This window comes from Populus alba, chromosome 1 (assembly GCF_005239225.2).
Source record: "Populus alba chromosome 1, ASM523922v2, whole genome shotgun sequence".
NCBI lineage: Eukaryota > Viridiplantae > Streptophyta > Magnoliopsida > Malpighiales > Salicaceae > Populus > Populus alba.
Genome location: NC_133284.1, coordinates 6,360,425 through 6,376,972, shown reverse-complemented (window position 1 = coordinate 6,376,972; position 16,548 = coordinate 6,360,425). Strand labels below are relative to the sequence as shown.

The 16,548-nt window shown below is 39.8% G+C and overlaps 3 protein-coding genes across 3 annotated transcripts; 1 reads left to right on the top strand and 2 right to left on the bottom strand.

Moving 5' to 3' along the window:
* Positions 1-248: 248 nt before the first annotated feature.
* LOC118042681 (uncharacterized) lies at positions 249-3,119 on the top strand. The gene is made up of 6 exons (XM_035050403.2): positions 249-493; positions 976-1,234; positions 1,432-1,468; positions 1,836-1,941; positions 2,175-2,285; positions 2,715-3,119. The coding sequence occupies exons 1-6, from the start codon at positions 371-373 to the stop codon at positions 2,829-2,831; spliced, it is 753 nt and encodes a 250-aa protein (XP_034906294.1). The 5' UTR covers positions 249-370; the 3' UTR covers positions 2,832-3,119.
* A 545-nt stretch (positions 3,120-3,664) lies between these two features.
* On the bottom strand, positions 3,665-5,940 carry LOC118042674 (cytochrome b-c1 complex subunit Rieske-4, mitochondrial). The gene is made up of 2 exons (XM_035050390.2): positions 5,602-5,940; positions 3,665-4,533 (listed from the first exon to the last, which is right to left on the bottom strand). Exons 1-2 carry the CDS (start codon positions 5,783-5,785, stop codon positions 3,890-3,892), a joined length of 828 nt encoding a protein of 275 aa, XP_034906281.1. The 5' UTR covers positions 5,786-5,940; the 3' UTR covers positions 3,665-3,889.
* A 498-nt stretch (positions 5,941-6,438) lies between these two features.
* LOC118042666 (glycine--tRNA ligase, mitochondrial 1-like) lies at positions 6,439-16,548 on the bottom strand. The gene is given in 10 exon segments (XM_073404276.1): positions 6,439-6,941; positions 7,682-8,087; positions 8,170-8,193; positions 8,195-8,251; positions 8,382-8,441; positions 8,772-8,996; positions 9,080-9,274; positions 9,522-9,639; positions 9,798-10,184; positions 15,983-16,548. Coding segments are annotated over 10 exon segments (2,073 nt in total). The 5' UTR covers positions 16,351-16,548; the 3' UTR covers positions 6,439-6,708.

Below are 16,548 nucleotides of genomic sequence, written 5' to 3'. Positions count from 1 at the left end.
TTAACCGATTAAAAGTACGGTCCGACCAGATTTTTTTAGATTTTTAAATTTTATTTTAAAAAAATTATATTATATTGATTTTTTTAATTTATTTATTTATATATATATATATTAAAAATAAAAATAATTATAATTATATAAAAAAATATTATTTTAATATATTTTAAAATAAAAAAATATTTTAAAAAGCAATATTTTGTGATCTGAAACTTTTACTCTTAAAACGAACCATTTTAAAATCATTTTATTCTCCTTCTCCTTAAATTAAAGTCAATTTCAAAGAGCAGAGAGAAATCAATCATTCTTATTTATGGATAAGCAAAGAAGTCCATAGACTTCACACAAAACTTAGAAAACGGAATTCAATAACATGGAGGAATCAAATGGGATAATAACAGAAGAGGAAGAGAATGCAACTGAAATCAATGAGATTGAACAAAGCAAAGTGCGTCTCATGAGAGCCTTTGTTGAAAGAGAAGATCCCTCTGTCAAGGTTCCTTCTTTTTTCTCTTTTTCTTCTTCCGAAGCAATATGCTTGGTTTTTGTTTTTATGAGGATTAATTATTGATAATATAGCTGTCTTGCACTTGATCATGTACCATTTGTTTTGTTTATGTTTTCTAAATTAGATCAGTGAAAAATTACATGTTGAGTGTGCTTTAAATCTTTATACTAGTTGAAGAACAGCGCACACTGATAGTTAACTTACAACCTGAATTGCTTAGTAATAAAAATTGTTTCGAAAATATGATGTCAATCACATAACATCAGAGCAGCGGCTGCAAAATGCAGTATTTGGCTTAGAGTTGCAGTATTATCAAATTGCACAAAAGAAAGGTGTGATCTTTAGCAAAGTTTCAACTAATTGTTTTTTAGCTTGATTCTCAACTTTTTTTCCTTGATTGAATATGTGTTTGAGTCCAGTCATCCACACCACTTGCGTTCTGGGTTATACGTGTTTCTTGTGATTTTCAGGAAGTGGACGATTTGATGATCCGGAGATTTCTGCGTGCTCGAGAACTAGACATCGAGAAGGCGTCGACCTTATTCCTAAAGTACCTAAGCTGGAGGCGATCGATTATCCCAAATGGCTTCATATCTCCATCAGAGATTCCAAATGAACTTGCTCAAAACAAGTTGTTTATGCAAGGGGTTGATAAGCAGAACCGTCCCATAGTTGTGGTTTTCGGTGCCAGACATAAGCCATACAAAGGAGGTTTAGAGGAGTTCAAGCGTATGTAGTAAACCTGGAAGCTGCATATTTTATTTTTGAATCCTGTGGTAACGCAGATGAGAACCGATAGTTTCAAAATTGCCTTGTTCTCTATCATCGTCAATAAGAGAACAATTTTGTTTTTATGTTTTTTAAAGATCTGACATGGCAAAGTAGACCTGTGTTCAACTAACATGGGAAATTTCTTTTCCTTGCAGGTTTTGTTGCCTACACTCTCGAGAGAATATGTGCCAGGTAATTCTATCAGTCACAAAATTCTCATCTCCGCTACTTTTGCTATCCTGGAAAATTATCTTTGGAGGAGAGGGCATCGGTTATTTATTCGAGTTACAGTATCAGTGTAGTAGTGATGCCAAAATGTTATCATATCAATCTCATTCTATCTGGCTCGTCCTAATAAAACAAAACTAACAATGTATTTGAGCAAGATAGCTGGGTATGTGTACAAGCACTATACCTTTAGAAATAACAATTTCTAATGGAATCCAATCTAAGAATTCCTTCTCGATCTCATAAATTTCATAGAACCAGGTCAATTTTGTTATTCAGCGCTGGTTTTGAGCAAGCCAATCAAGCTTATGCAACATCTTGGGTTTTACAGAATGCCAGCTGGACAGGAAAAGTTTGTGTCCATTGCAGATCTTGAAGGGTGGGGATACACCAATAGTGATATTCGTGGATATCTAGCAGCATTATCAATACTGCAGGTTTGATGTACCGCCATGCAATATTTCCATAAAAGCTACTTCTAATTTGTTGCATTTACTAAACTAAAGAGCCATACTGATTATAGCTCGCTTCGCTTGCTCTTGTGCATCTTAAAATTAGCATTTAGGTGACCTTAAGATACACCAGCAGTGGTATAGTTGTACAAAAAAATTGCTCTGGCTGAGATGCTCATATCAGCAGCCTGAATGTCTTTGTTTTGTTTTTTTGACAGGATTGCTTCCCAGAGAGGTTAGGTAAATTGTTCATAGTTCATGTGCCCTACATATTTATGACTGCATGGAAGGTTGTCTGCCCGTTTATTGACAGCAAAACCAAAAAGAAGGTATGGAATATCTTTCCTTCCTAATTTGCATTTTCCTACGTTTTGATTGGACCAGCAACAGCTGAACATCATGGAAACAGTCCCGCCAGCTTTATATTTTCTTGAAACCTTCTGCAAATCTAAAAGCGAAAGTATGAAGAGATCTGGATGGTTCCAAGAACGTTAGTATACGAAAATTTACCCAAGGAAACCAACAACCTTTTTATCAGACAGAATCTCGAAAAGATGATTCCTGTTTTTGTTTATTTATTTTGCCAAAACGTCTAATTGCCTGAAATTCCAGAATCTTTAGATTTTATTATTATTATTATTATGGTATACAGACTTTGGTTTTAGACTACATGGAGACAAGCCACGTATGCAGGTCGGCAGTTTTGGTCTGTCTTTTCTTTGCCTTAACCCACCCCTTGTGACTGAATTTTTTTGCAGATAATCTTTGTCGAGAACAAAAAACTGAGATCCACTCTGCTTGGCGACATTGATGAGAGCCAGCTCCCAGATGTATATGGAGGCAAGCTGTCATTAGTTCCTATCCAAGACGACTAGCTAATTGATTTGTTGGTTAAATCACACACCAAGTTCCGGTTATCTGCTCTACAATTCGCAGGCGTTGAGAAGTAGACGACAATACCTATTTCTTTGGTGAATTTGAGAACTGGACACGAGAGCAATAGTAATACCTTTATCTGCGTTATTTTTATGTTAAATGAACTCTTTTTTTTTCTTTCCTTGAATTGGATGCTATGTGAACTCTTGAATGGCCTATATCGTGAGAAAAGAAAATATGTATCTCCCACAATAAATGGAAATTCTGGCAGATGATTTTTCAATCCATTTAACAGCTAAATGTTGAATAGAAAGCATTCATAACCAAGTCTCCATCATCCTCGTGATATAATAAAACTTTCTTGAATTTAAGATGAGCCACTGGTTCATATCTTGTTCATTGACAAGCAGTCGCTAATTAGTATCCATTGCGAGTTCGTCCTCCACGCAGTACGCCATGAAGATACTAAATTGTGCACCCAAATTTCCAAATAGAATCCGAATTCATGTAGTTTTCTGGCAGCCACATTCCTCCTCTAGGCCAATATGTTTGGAGAACAGTTGTAACCCTGCGCGTTTATTCCTCCAAGACTAGTATGCTTCGTGCATGATCAGCAGGCACAATTCAAATCCAGCTAGCATTTGAGTAACTGCAGCTAGCAATAGCATGATTCAAGTCCAGAAGTCTCCCAATGTCATCTTATTACACTTTAAAATGTAAATGAAAGATCAACATTGCATGCCCGAAGGGATCTTGACAGCTAATAAGACAGTAACCATCCCAAGTTCTGATTATTTAGTGGAATGAATTCCGAGTACAACTACACTGAAAATACTCAATAAAATATCCAGGTGTATTATTCAGAAAAACATAGCCCCGCCAGTTAAAAGCGGAAGATACACAATTCGAATTGATAGAGCATTAAGTGAACATGCCAACAGTTGAACAAAACAAATTTGCAAAAATGCCATCAGTGTTTCGCAGCTGTAGAGGACAATATCTATTATAACATCCCATGGGAAACTAGAGCTCCATAAACGAGTTCCTGCAGGATTTCTCATCCCACAAGTAGCTTGTTCTCCTCCAAGAAACTGTAAGTGGGGACCTCTAAATTATAGGGTGCTGGACCCTTGCGAATCCTGCCAGAGATGTCATAGTGTGAGCCATGGCAAGGACAAAACCAGCCACCAAAATCACCAGCATTAGGTAATGGAATGCACCCCAGGTGAGTGCAGACCCCAACAACCACAAGCCATTCTGGATTCTTGACCCTGGCAGCATCCTCCTGCGGGTCACGAAGGGATGCAAGATCAACACTGTTAGCTAGCTTAATATCGTCTTCGGTTCGTCTCCTGATGAAAACTGGCTTTCCACGCCACTTCACTGTAACAGTTGAGCCAGGCTCGATGCTAGAGAGATCAACCTCAAGGGAAGCCATGGCAAGGACATCTTTGCTAGCAGACATGCTCAGAACAAACTTGAGGATCAGAAGACGGATTAAGGAGGCATACACAAACCGGCCACCTGTCAAGACAAAATAGGCAAAGGCACGCTTGCTGGGGTCACCAGGTGGATAACGCTCATGATTGTGCTCGTCATAGACAATCTTTGAGGTAGGGTTCTTCACAGCTGCTACAGTAGGCGGGAGATCTGAGATGATACCCATATCATGTCCTGAAGTAAGGGCTCCAGAAGAAAACCCTGTAAGAATTATCAGCCATTGGCAAATTCATTACACAGCCAAATTTTGGACAGACAACATCAAATAACAATATACAAAGGACATCAAGCTTGTGAAGACATTGCCATTGATGCAAAGAGGACAGGATCTTTCCATTGACAAAAACTATTAGTTGAGAAGAAATGACTCGGAAGGGAAAATGGGGAGAGAGAGAGAGAACACAGAACATTAACTGAGTGACAATCAGCAACCAAAAACCCCTATACACTATTCCTACTTCTCTAGATGAAACTTTTATGATCTTATCCATTATTAGTAGCAGTGAGTGCTTACACACAAAACACGGAGATACAGATACCTGGCCTACCATTCCATTGCTGTCTTATGAGAATAACAAGAACAGCACGGATCATTGACATAATAGCTCCCATGATACACACACACACACACACACATTATTGTATCAGTTGTACTTCATTAAAGCTACCAAAACATTCACCACAACTGAAGAATGTATCAGTAGTAATTAACCACAGTTGTTGGCTACTAAGAATTACAGATACAATAATGATATTAAGAGCAAACATAGCAAGTGGAAGCACACGCCTCCTTCCAACCGAGAACTTAAGCTATTCAATTCAGCTTGAACTTTGAGAATATGCTTAATTGAATATAACAGTAACGAAGGATTGGTACTGAAAACAAAAGTAAAGCTCAAAATTTCAAAATACTGAAGATTTGAACAAATAATTGTTGATAAAATTCTGATAAAATCCGAATAAAAAATAGAACAAAAATATAAAAACTCATGACAAAACCATGAAAGATTTTTCATTCAATTCACAAGTTGTAGCAAACACGAAACCCTAAATCTGCTTGCGAAGAAATGGGACATCAAACAATCAAGCACACATCGTAACACACGAAAAAAAAGAACTTTCAAAGTTGTTTGCGGCAATCGATATTCATTTTTCAATATAAAAATCTCCTAAACCCAGATATCGAATATATATATATAGAGCGCGTGGAATTAAAGAGAGAGAGAGAGAGAGAAGCGAGGCCTAAATCTGAGGAAAGAAAGAGGTGACCTCTGATTAGATCTGGAGGGAAGGAGAATTGATAAGGGGAGAGGATGGGTCTGGAAGAGGCAGCAGAATCACGACCATCATCGCTGACGAAAGCAGTGTTTCGAGAGACGAAGGCGGAGGTTGTCTGCGACTGCGAGGACCTCCATGGTAAAGATGAGAGCCTCCTCCCTGCTACTCTCAACATCTTCTTCCTAAATATTCTTCTCTTCCTCTTTGCTTTTACCCTTAGGGCAGCGTGTACTTTTCTCTACAGTCTAGAAACAGAGAGATAGAGAGAGAGATCGGTTGGATTTGTTTTTTGTTTTTCCTTTACTTTTGTTTTTTATTTTTTTTTTTTGACAAATATTAATTAACAGCTACATTGAGGAGGCGTCCACGGCCTAAACTAGAAGGGTTCGCAACCAACCCTCACATTTTTTTCTCATTTCGTTTAAACGACGTCGTTGCTTGGCTCTCTTTACGCTTGCTTTTTTATTTCTCCAATAACCACGGGAATTCCTACTTTTTTTTACTGGTTCTCTTCTCCTTTATCCAATTTTATATCAGCCCAATATCACCTGAAGCCCAACATGAAAAATAAATCATATATTTCGATTATTTCATTAAATATATCATTCGTATGGATGACACAAAAAAAATAAAAATAAAAAACCTGACTCCATCTATCTTCAGAGACGAACTTCAATCCAGCGCTGCCTCCCATGATCAATGGAAACGCGCTAAATCTACCACCAATTCCGAAATCAAAACTCGTGAATTATACTTTCCATGTCATGTTCAGCTGAAGCTATGGGAATCTGGACGACGGAGCTTTGATTTTATTACGAGTATAGTCTCTGAAATTGAATACCAAAAGGAATGAACCTGCCAGGCTCAGCTCAGTTCATTGGTCCTAAGAACCGAATGACAGATGGAAGTCTATAATAGATAAAGAGATTCAGTTTACAAACCACAAGTAGATTTTTCTCTAATTCATCAGTTGCGTCAGATTTGACGGGCAAGACATTACAGTATTGTGTAGTGTAAGAGAGGAGTGGTGGGGGAAACTAGCCAAAATCCAGGGCATTGTCGTATGCCTAACACATTAGGGCCACTGTCACGCAAACTCTAATCCTCTACAGATCCAGAGGAGTGGTGGGGGAAATTTGCCCACGCATCAGCCCACGTCGTGTGTCCATCAGTTACAGACTTCACAACTGATGCTGCTTCTTCCACATTAACACGGATTTGATCCTTGCTGTCCCTCTCTCTGATTGTCACTGAGGATGTTGAATCGACAGTTATTGCAAAGGGGACACCCAGTTCATCTGTTCTTGCATATCGTTTACCAATTGAGGTACCTATGAACAGCATTCACACAACCATTTAAAAAGAGCAAAATTATGCAGTGCGGAAATTTAAGCAACCTCCTTAATGCAATTAAGAATGGAAATGATGCTCTATGTAGAGAAAAACGTGTCCAAAAGCAACATGGGGGAGGGGGGTACCAAGGGTTCAAACACTTCAGAGAATAAGATGGGATTAAAACGCCTAAAAATGGTATAAGAAGATGCACATAAGCACCCTGAAATTTTAGTATGATTACAAACCGTTTTAGATTATTCTCATTATTAGCCCTCAGAACATACAAGACAGACCACAAATAAACTCAAAGCCGTTATTTGCAATTAAAGAGCAAGAAGATATATCATATCACTGAGGCTCCAAGTCTCTGCATGGCATGGAAATTTATCCAATCTAAAAATATTTGCAAGCCTTCACTTAATAATGTAGTATTTAGTTGTGACTCTTGGCAACGACAAGAAATTTGCCTTTTACAAGCATAATAAATAAATGTTGCTGGTCTTTTTTCCTTTTTTATATAAATTTTCCCTCCTTATTTAGAAAGTTCAAAACAGGCAACTTCAAACCTTCTTTTAATTTTTCAGATGAAAAGCACGAACCCAAGCATATACACAAACATTCATCAAAACATGCCTAAACCTAAATCACATGTCAATGATTACAAGCTACACATATTTCTCAGTAAACGAGCGAAAATGCCTACAACTGAACAACAAGATGATTTATCTACACTCACCTGTAATATCAATCTTATGAGAGATTCCAGCAGCAGTCAACGACTTAGAAATGATTTTGGCAACATCCTCATACTGCTGATTCTGGACGAGAGGAAAAACAGTGCACTTTATAGGTGCCACAAGAGGAGGGAAACGGAAAACATTCTGCTGCTCATCCCCGGCTTTACTGGACCTCATGTAGAAAGAGTGCTCATAGAGACAGTAGATTATACGGCCAATGCCAAAAGATGGCTCAATTACTGATGGTGTGAAAGTTCTCTGGTGTTCCTTCTTCTTCTCCTTTGAAATTGATACCATGCTCTTTTTAATTGTCACATTTTCCCCAAGAGTGCAGACATAAAATTCTACCTCCCCTTTGGTTTCCAGAGAGGACTTCATGTCCAAAGCTTCCTTTTCATTCATTGCCTAAAAAAGGGGGGAAATCATATCTAGAACAGGCACAAATAGTTTTATGATATTTATGTCCACTGAGAAATTTCAGCTTTACCTCCAAAGCTTCAACCACTTTTTTTTTGGTTACCCTTGAAAGAAAGCCCCAGCTCTTTCTTCACTGGTGCTATAACCAATTCCTGAAACCAGAACATTAAAGGTTAGATATAGCAGGAGTCCACCATAAACAGTAGAAATATAAGGACTTAAACTTAGTGCAAAACAAAAATTTGGAAAAGAACATAGAATGATGACAATGAGTGTGATTACCTCCACTTCCTTAGGTTCTGAAAACTTTTCATGGGCCACAAGAGGAACTCCACTTTTGTCCTGTCAAAGAAACAAAAAAAACTCCTATGTACTATTTCTAGTTTAAAAAAATTAAAGCAGGTAAATTCTTAGCACTTCCTTGCTGTACTTGTTCTGTCACTTGATAACATAAGCAGATACAGTTTCATATATGATGCATGCTGAGTTAAAGATGACAATAGCACATACTAGTGACATGATCAGGGCTAAAATGAACTCACCCTTGGAATTCTTCCCCAGCAGGATTATAAGATAAAGACATGAATGAGAGAATTCACATCCACCTATGTGCCTACTGTTAAGCACTGCAGCTGTCAAATTTAGACATGCATATATAAAAGAGATTCTCACCGTGTGAGCACGCAAGTCGTATGCAGATCTATCTGCAATACCAACACATTCAATCCAACCATATGAAGACTCAATCTCAGCATCCCAACAGTCTGCAGCATAGTGGGCCATTTCATTTGCAAGATGTTGCCGGAATCGCAATCGGTCTTTGTCTATACCAAGATGAGTTAGAAAAAGATACACCCTCCCAATGAAATAGCCAAGAGTTTCATTGTTGACAATTCCCTAGATGAAACACATGATAGCATCATGACAAAGAGGGCAATGCAGAAGACAGAATGATAATTGAAAATTACCACCATATTAACCTTAGAAACAGCTTCACCAAGGCGAATTTTCTTTGCAGATTGGCCGGAGACTTGTTGTTCTCTTGGGAACATCAAAAATTCAAGATCTGCAACTTCAGAGTATTTTGGATGAGATTTGTCATCAGGATCAACAAAGTGCTCAATCTCTGCTAATGTGAATTCACGAACTCTTAAAAGACCTTGGCGGGGAGAAATCTATAAGGGAGAGGGAGCATATAGTCAGATCTGTGAGGGAAAAAACATCATAACAGCCAAGAAAGCATGCAAAACCATAAGACGACTTTCAACATTGTCAATATCAGTGGAACAAACAATTGCGACAAACACAGGGCTATACAATGAAATATTGTAGCTAAAAACAGAATAACTATTGGCATTTAAAAAAAGCACTGCAAAAATAGCTTGTGTGTGCATTCTCTAAGACTAAGAAAAGAATTAAAACCTCATTTCTGAAAGCCTGGCCAATTTGAGCAGCAGCAAAGGGTAGCTTGTTCCCATTGTAATAGTACAAGTCCTTAAAGTTAACAAATATGCCCTGAGCTGTTTCAGGGCGCATATACCTTTAGCATAAAAAACAAATTGGAGATTGTTTCAGTACCTAGGTGGAGAAATACAATGTTGCATATATATTGAAATACTGCAAACTCAAAACGCAGATTCAGTACATCATTGTTATAGAAATTACATAAAGAAATTAAATTTATTGTAAAACACTCACCCAGGGCTCAAACCAGAAGGACCAATTGATGTTTGAAACATCAGGTTGAATGGATAAGGATCAGAAAGTGGATTCTTTGTGTCTGGAGCTGTAATACCATACTCCTTGATTTTCGCACCCAGCTCTTCAGCAGAGAGATCATCCAGGACAGCAAGTACATGTTTCAATTCTGCAGCCTTCTCTGCGCTTATGCTAAGATCTTTCTGAATCTTCTCGTTACAGAAGTCCTTAAGCAAGTGGTCCGCCCGATAGCAAGTCCCAGTTTTCTCATCCTTAACCATAAGGTCCGTGAATTTATCCACGTGACCAGATGCTTTGAGAACAACCTCAGGCGTCACACATGGGCAGTCAACCTCCAACATATTCTCCTCGAGAACAAAATGTTGGGATATTTCCGAACTCAAACACACATCATTTACGTGGTTCGGCAACTTGCCTACTCCACGGAGCTACTGGTTTGTATTAATGAAGCTTACAAACAATACAAACAAGAAAAACAAGGAGGAGGAGAAAATCTTCTCAACTCAACTCAACTCTCCCTAGCTCTCTCTGTGTTTCTCTCTGTGTTTCTCTCTATAATTCTTGTGTTCAACAGGCTCAAATTAGTAGCCATTAGCAGCCTCTTCTTATAGCTAAAGTGGGAGACAATTCTCTCCACTTTAGTCAATTATAGGCAACTACTTTTGCCCCACCATTTGCAGCCATCTTTGACGCCATCATTGCAGCCATCTTTGGCGCCATTAGCAAGCCATGTGTCCATACACAACAATCTCCCACTTGGACACAAATGGCTTGATATCCATCTTTTAGTCTTGGAGGCCAACTGAAGTTTTACACAACTTCAGTTTATCAAGTGTAACTCCTTTGGTTAGCATGTCAGCTGGATTCTTGCTTCCACAGACCTTTTCTAGCATTAGTTGCTCGTCGTCCAGCAGTTGTCGGATGAAGTGATATTTGATCTGAATATGCTTCGTCCTGGAGTGAAATGCTGGATTCTTGGCAAGGAAGATTGCACTCTGACTGTCGCTATACAAAGTACCTTTTCCATTCAACTTGCCCAATTCTTTCAAGAAACTCTGCAACCATACTATCTCTTTTTGCAGATTCTGAGACTGCAACATATTCAGCTTCTGTTGTTGAAAGAGCGACGATCTTTTGCAAGGTAGAACTCCAGGAAACAGCAGTGCCTCCTAGAGTGAATACATATCCTGTAGTGCTCTTTCTGCTATCAATATCTCCTGCTAGATCAGCATCTACAAAACCTTCAAGTTTCAAACCACCAGCTGTGAAACTGAGACAAGTTTCCGATGAACCTTTTTAAGTACCTCATGATCCATTTCACTGCCTCCCAATGCTGCTTTCCAGGATTGCTCATATATCGGCTTACAACTCCCACTGCATGGGCAATGTCTGGTCTGGTACAGACCATAGCATACATCAAAGAGCCGATAGCTGAGGCGTATGGAATCTTATCCATGTATCCACTTTCTAGCTCAGTTTTTGGTGACTGATCTTTGCTGAGCTTGAAATGATTCCCAAGTGGTGTACTTACTGGTTTAGCATTATCCATACTAAACCTGCTGAGAACCTTCTTGACATACTCTGTTTGTGAGAGCTTTAGTATGCCTTTGTCTTTATCTCTGATGATTCTCATGCCAAGTATTTGTTTAGCAGCTCCCAGATCCTTCATTTCAAACTGTTTCGACAACTGCTGCTTCAGCTTATCAATCTCCTCAATGCTGGATCCTGCAATCAACATATCATCTACATATAATAGTAGAATGATGTAGGAGTTGTCAAAATGTTTGACATAGCAACAATGATCAGCTTGGCATCTTGTATACCCGGAACTGCACATGAAGTTGTCAAACTTCTTGTACCACTGTCTTGGAGCTTGCTTCAAACCGTATAGGCTTTTCTGTAGCTTGCAGACTTGATTCTCCTTTCCTTGCATTGCAAACCCCTCTGGCTGTTGCATGTAAATATCTTCCTCCAAGTCACCATGAAGGAATGCTGTTTTACATCTAACTGTTCCAGATGTAAATTTTCTGCAGCTACTATCCCCAGAACAACTCTGATTGTTGTGAGCTTCACAACTGGAGAAAAAATCTCAGAGTAGTCAATGCCTTTCTTCTGTTGAAACCCTTTGACAACAAGTCTTGCCTTGAACCGTTTGCTTCCATCATGCTCAGTCTTCACTCTATAGACCCACTTATTTTGCAAGGCCTTCTTTCCTTCAGGTAATGTTGTTAGCTCCCAAGTCTTGTTCTTCAGCAACGAACTCATCTCCTCCTTCATGGCTAACTCCCACTTGCTTGAGTTTCCATCTTCTAAGGATTCTTCATAAGATAACGGTTCACCACCATCTGTCAGCAAAATATAATTCAGTAAAAGTGTGAACCGTTGCGGGGGCTTTATCGTCCTTGAAGACCTGCGAAACAGCTGGTTCAAGTTGCTCAGCATCTTCTTGTGTGGAAGTGGGCACAGATGTGCTTGAATCTTCTTGTAAAGACTCTTGATTGTTGTTCTCCTTAGTAACATCGGGAAGTCCTTCTAATCTTATGAATTCAGATCTTAGTGGACTTGTATCTGAATCAGCCATCTCTGTTTCTTCACTTGATCTGTCTTTGTACATAACTTTCTCATTGAAGATCACATTCCTGCTTCTAATAATCTTTCTGTTCTGATCATCCCAGAACCGAAATCCAAATTCTTCATCTCCATAGCCAATGAAGAAACATTTCTTGGATTTGGCATCTAACTTGTTGCGAGCATCAGAATCTATGTGAACATAGGAAACACACCCAAAGACCTTCAAATGAGAGAGTTGTACCTCTTTTCCTCTCCATACTTCCTCGGGCAGTCTGAATTCCAAAGGAACTGATGGTCCACGGTTGATCAAGTAAACTGCGGTATGAACTGCATCAGCCCAGAATGTTTGAGGTAACCCAGAATGCAACCTCATGCTTCTAGCTCGTTCATTGATGGTCCTGTTCATCCGTTCAGCAACGCCATTCTGTTGCGGTGTGCCTGGAACAGTCTTTTCCATTCTGATACCATTGACAACACAATACTCCTTGAAACCTCCATCAATGTATTCTCCTCCATTATCAGATCTCAAGCATTTCAACTTTAGACCTGATTCAGTCTCAACCATAACCTTCCATTTCTTGAATGTTTCAAACACATCAGATTTATTTTTCAGAAAGTAAACCCATACCTTCCTGCTGAAATCATCAATAAAAGTCACATAATATCGAGAACCTCCAAGAGATGCTACTGGAGACGGTCCCCATAAATCTGTGTGTACCAGTTCTAGCTTTCTTGGTCGTAAAGTTCTGCCAACCTTCAAGAAAACTGACCTTCTTCTGTTTTCCAAAGAACACAGCTTTCACAAATGTCTAGATCGACATTTTTTAACTCTGGCAGCTTTCCATTCGACTGAAGTATCTTCATCCCCTTTTGACTCATATGGCCAAGTCTACAATGCCATAGCTGTGTTTGATTTTCTGCTTCAGTTGAGGCAATGATGTCTGCATATCTTGTGGTCATATATAGGGTGCCGGTTTTCTTTCCACGAGCTAAAACCATTGCTCCCTTTGATACTTTCCACATTCCTCCAGCAAAAAGTATTGAATGACCACTATCATCAAGTTGTCCAACAGAGATCAACTTTTTCTTCAATTCAGGAACATGCCTTACATTCTGCAAGGTCCATATAGATCCATTCATAGTCTTGATTTGCACATCTCCTATACCCACAATCTTCAGTGGTGTTCCATCGGCCAGGTAGACTACACCATGATCTCCTCCAACATAATTTTGCAGCATTTCATTGTGTGGCGTACAGTGGAATGAAGCACCAGAATCAAGAATCCACTCATCAATTTGACTTTGCACAGCAAGAATTAAAGCATCTTGCACCTCATCTGTGGTAGCGTTTGCAGAGTCAGCTTCAGGTTTCTTCGTTTTGTGCAATTCCTACTGAAATGACCAGGTTTGCCACAATTCCAACATTCAACCTGCTTTCTGGATCCAAACTTGCTCTTACTTCTGTATCTGGATTTTGATCTGCCTCTGGATGAGCCTCTATCGTGTCTCCTCCCTCGAGTGTTGATGTTGAGAGCTGATCCTGAGCTTGAACTTTCACCCGAGTCTTTCCTTCGCACTTCTTCAGCCAAAATCAAGTCTCGAATGTCATCATACTTCAGTTTGGATTTTCCAGCTGAATTGCTCACGGCTGTCCTCATGCCCTCCCAACTGCTTGGAAGTGAAGCTAGCAAGATGAGTGCACGAATCTCATCATCAAACTCAATTCAACAGATGACAATTGATTTGTGATGGTATTAAAGTTGTTGAGGTGTTGTGTCACAGAAGTGTTTTCAACCATCTTCAAGTTGAACAACTTTTTCATCAGGTGCACTTTATTATTTGCTGATGGCTTCTCATACATCCCAGATAAGGCTTCCATCAATTTTGCAGTGGATTTTTCTTTCGTAACATTGTGAGCAACTCTTCTTGATAACGATAGCCGGATAATGCCCAGAACTTGTCTATCAAGAAGTTGCCATTCTTCTGCTTCCATCTTTTCTGGTTTGCTTCCCAATAAGGGAAGATGAAGTTTCTTCCCATATAAATAATCCTCAATTTGCATTTTCCAGTATCCAAAATCTGTTCCGTCAAATTTTTCAATTCCAGCAGCCTTTATTTCATCTGCCATTTTTACAAATTCTTCGATTCGAATTTCCCAAATCTGACCTTACCGATGTGTCCGGAACGGCCAAAAAACCTTGGAAATGACACTGAGATCACCCCAATCGGACTTCGGATGGCTCAGATTTTAGCAATCAAAGTTTTGGATTAACGGACGGTTCAGATGCAGCCGCGTGTCAGCCAGAGTACCGCCTGCGTCACACCAGATAAAAACTCAGATGGATTCTGATGAAGACACGTGTCAGCAGATTACAGTATGCGTCGCACCGGATCAAAACTCAGTAACGGTGCCGATTAAGCCACGTGTCCGTAGATTAGGGCCTGAGGAGCACTGGATCAGAACTCAGTAGCGGTCCTGATTAAGCCACGTGTCAACAGATTAGGGCCTGAGGAGCACTGGATCAAAACTCTTCAACGGTGATGATGTATCCACGTGTCAGACGATTAGCGTCTGAGATGCACCGGATCAAAACCCAGATGGATGACGTGGCAGGTGACGTGGCAGGTGACGTGGTCGCTGACCGGCTGACTTTGCTGACGTGGCGGGTCAGACCCGATCCGTTTTGCAGAGAAACGGGTGAAGAAGGAGCGTGTCGCGCGTGAGGCGCGTTGATGCGCGTGGACAGTCTGTGCGGTTGCGCGTGTGGACGCGTGTGGGCATGTACGACGTCGGTTCTTCGCCGGAGTTTCACCAGTGGATTCTTCCGGTTGTCCTCTACACGGTGGTATGTTCAAAAACACGTTTTGAGAACTTTGATTTTTGAGTTTGGATCAAACACCCTCTTTTTCAAGAACAAGCTCTGATACCAGTTGTTGGGATATTTCCGAACTCAAACACACATCATTTACGTGGTTCGGCAACTTGCCTACTCCACGGAGCTACTGGTTTGTATTAATGAAGCTTACAAACAATACAAACAAGAAAAACAAGGAGGAGGAGAAAATCTTCTCAACTCAACTCAACTCTCCCTAGCTCTCTCTGTGTTTCTCTCTGTGTTTCTCTCTATAATTCTTGTGTTCAACAGGCTCAAATTAGTAGCCATTAGCAGCCTCTTCTTATAGCTAAAGTGGGAGACAATTCTCTCCACTTTAGTCAATTATAGGCAACTACTTTTGCCCCACCATTTGCAGCCATCTTTGACGCCATCATTGCAGCCATCTTTGGCGCCATTAGCAAGCCATGTGTCCATACACAACACAAAATGCTGCCAAAACATCAATAAATTTCCTAATTAGTACACAAATATGCAACAGGACTGCCAAATATTCTAATTCCTTAGACCTTTCAATCCAGTTGGGTAGTTTTTTCTTCGCTTGAAAAAGTAAAGTATAAATCAATTAAAAATTTTGACCTTCTGAACGTATTTAATTGCATTGCAATTCTTTGCTATAATTTAAATTCAACATTGATTGATTCAGTTTTCAACAATCAAAATAAAACAGTGAGTAAGTGATCAATCATCTTTACCTGGCGCCAAAATGCAAGAACATTGGACTTGACGGCGCAACCAGGAGGACCATAATCATAAAGCCCAGCAACACCACGATAAATCTTAAAAGAAGGGATAAAAAACAACCTCCGTTCAAGTGTATTAACCACAGCTTGACGGAATGCTTCCTTATTAACAGAACTATCAGGATTACCACTAACGGCGGCTTGAAGTTGTTTCTCAATCGAAGACTTCTCTAATTTCAAGGCGTTCAGTTTTTCAATTGCCTCATCGACATCAGCCTTTACAGCATTAGAGGCTTTGAGTGCACGGACAGCGTTTCCTTGAGATTCGATTGAGGATTGTTTCTCGACGAGAGCGCGGCGGAGGGAATACTCGGAGGTGGCCATGGCTGCTGGAGGTTTGTGGTGGGTTAGGTTTGAGGATGGGGATATTTTGGGGTGTGGGCGGCGAGAGAGAGTAAATGGTGACCAGTGGAAGTTGATGAGGAAACCAGAGAAATGAGAATGCGCACACGAGATAGCGAGATACCGAGAGTGAGATTCTTGTTTTAGTGCGTTTTTTTTTTTTTTTTTTTTTTTTTGTCA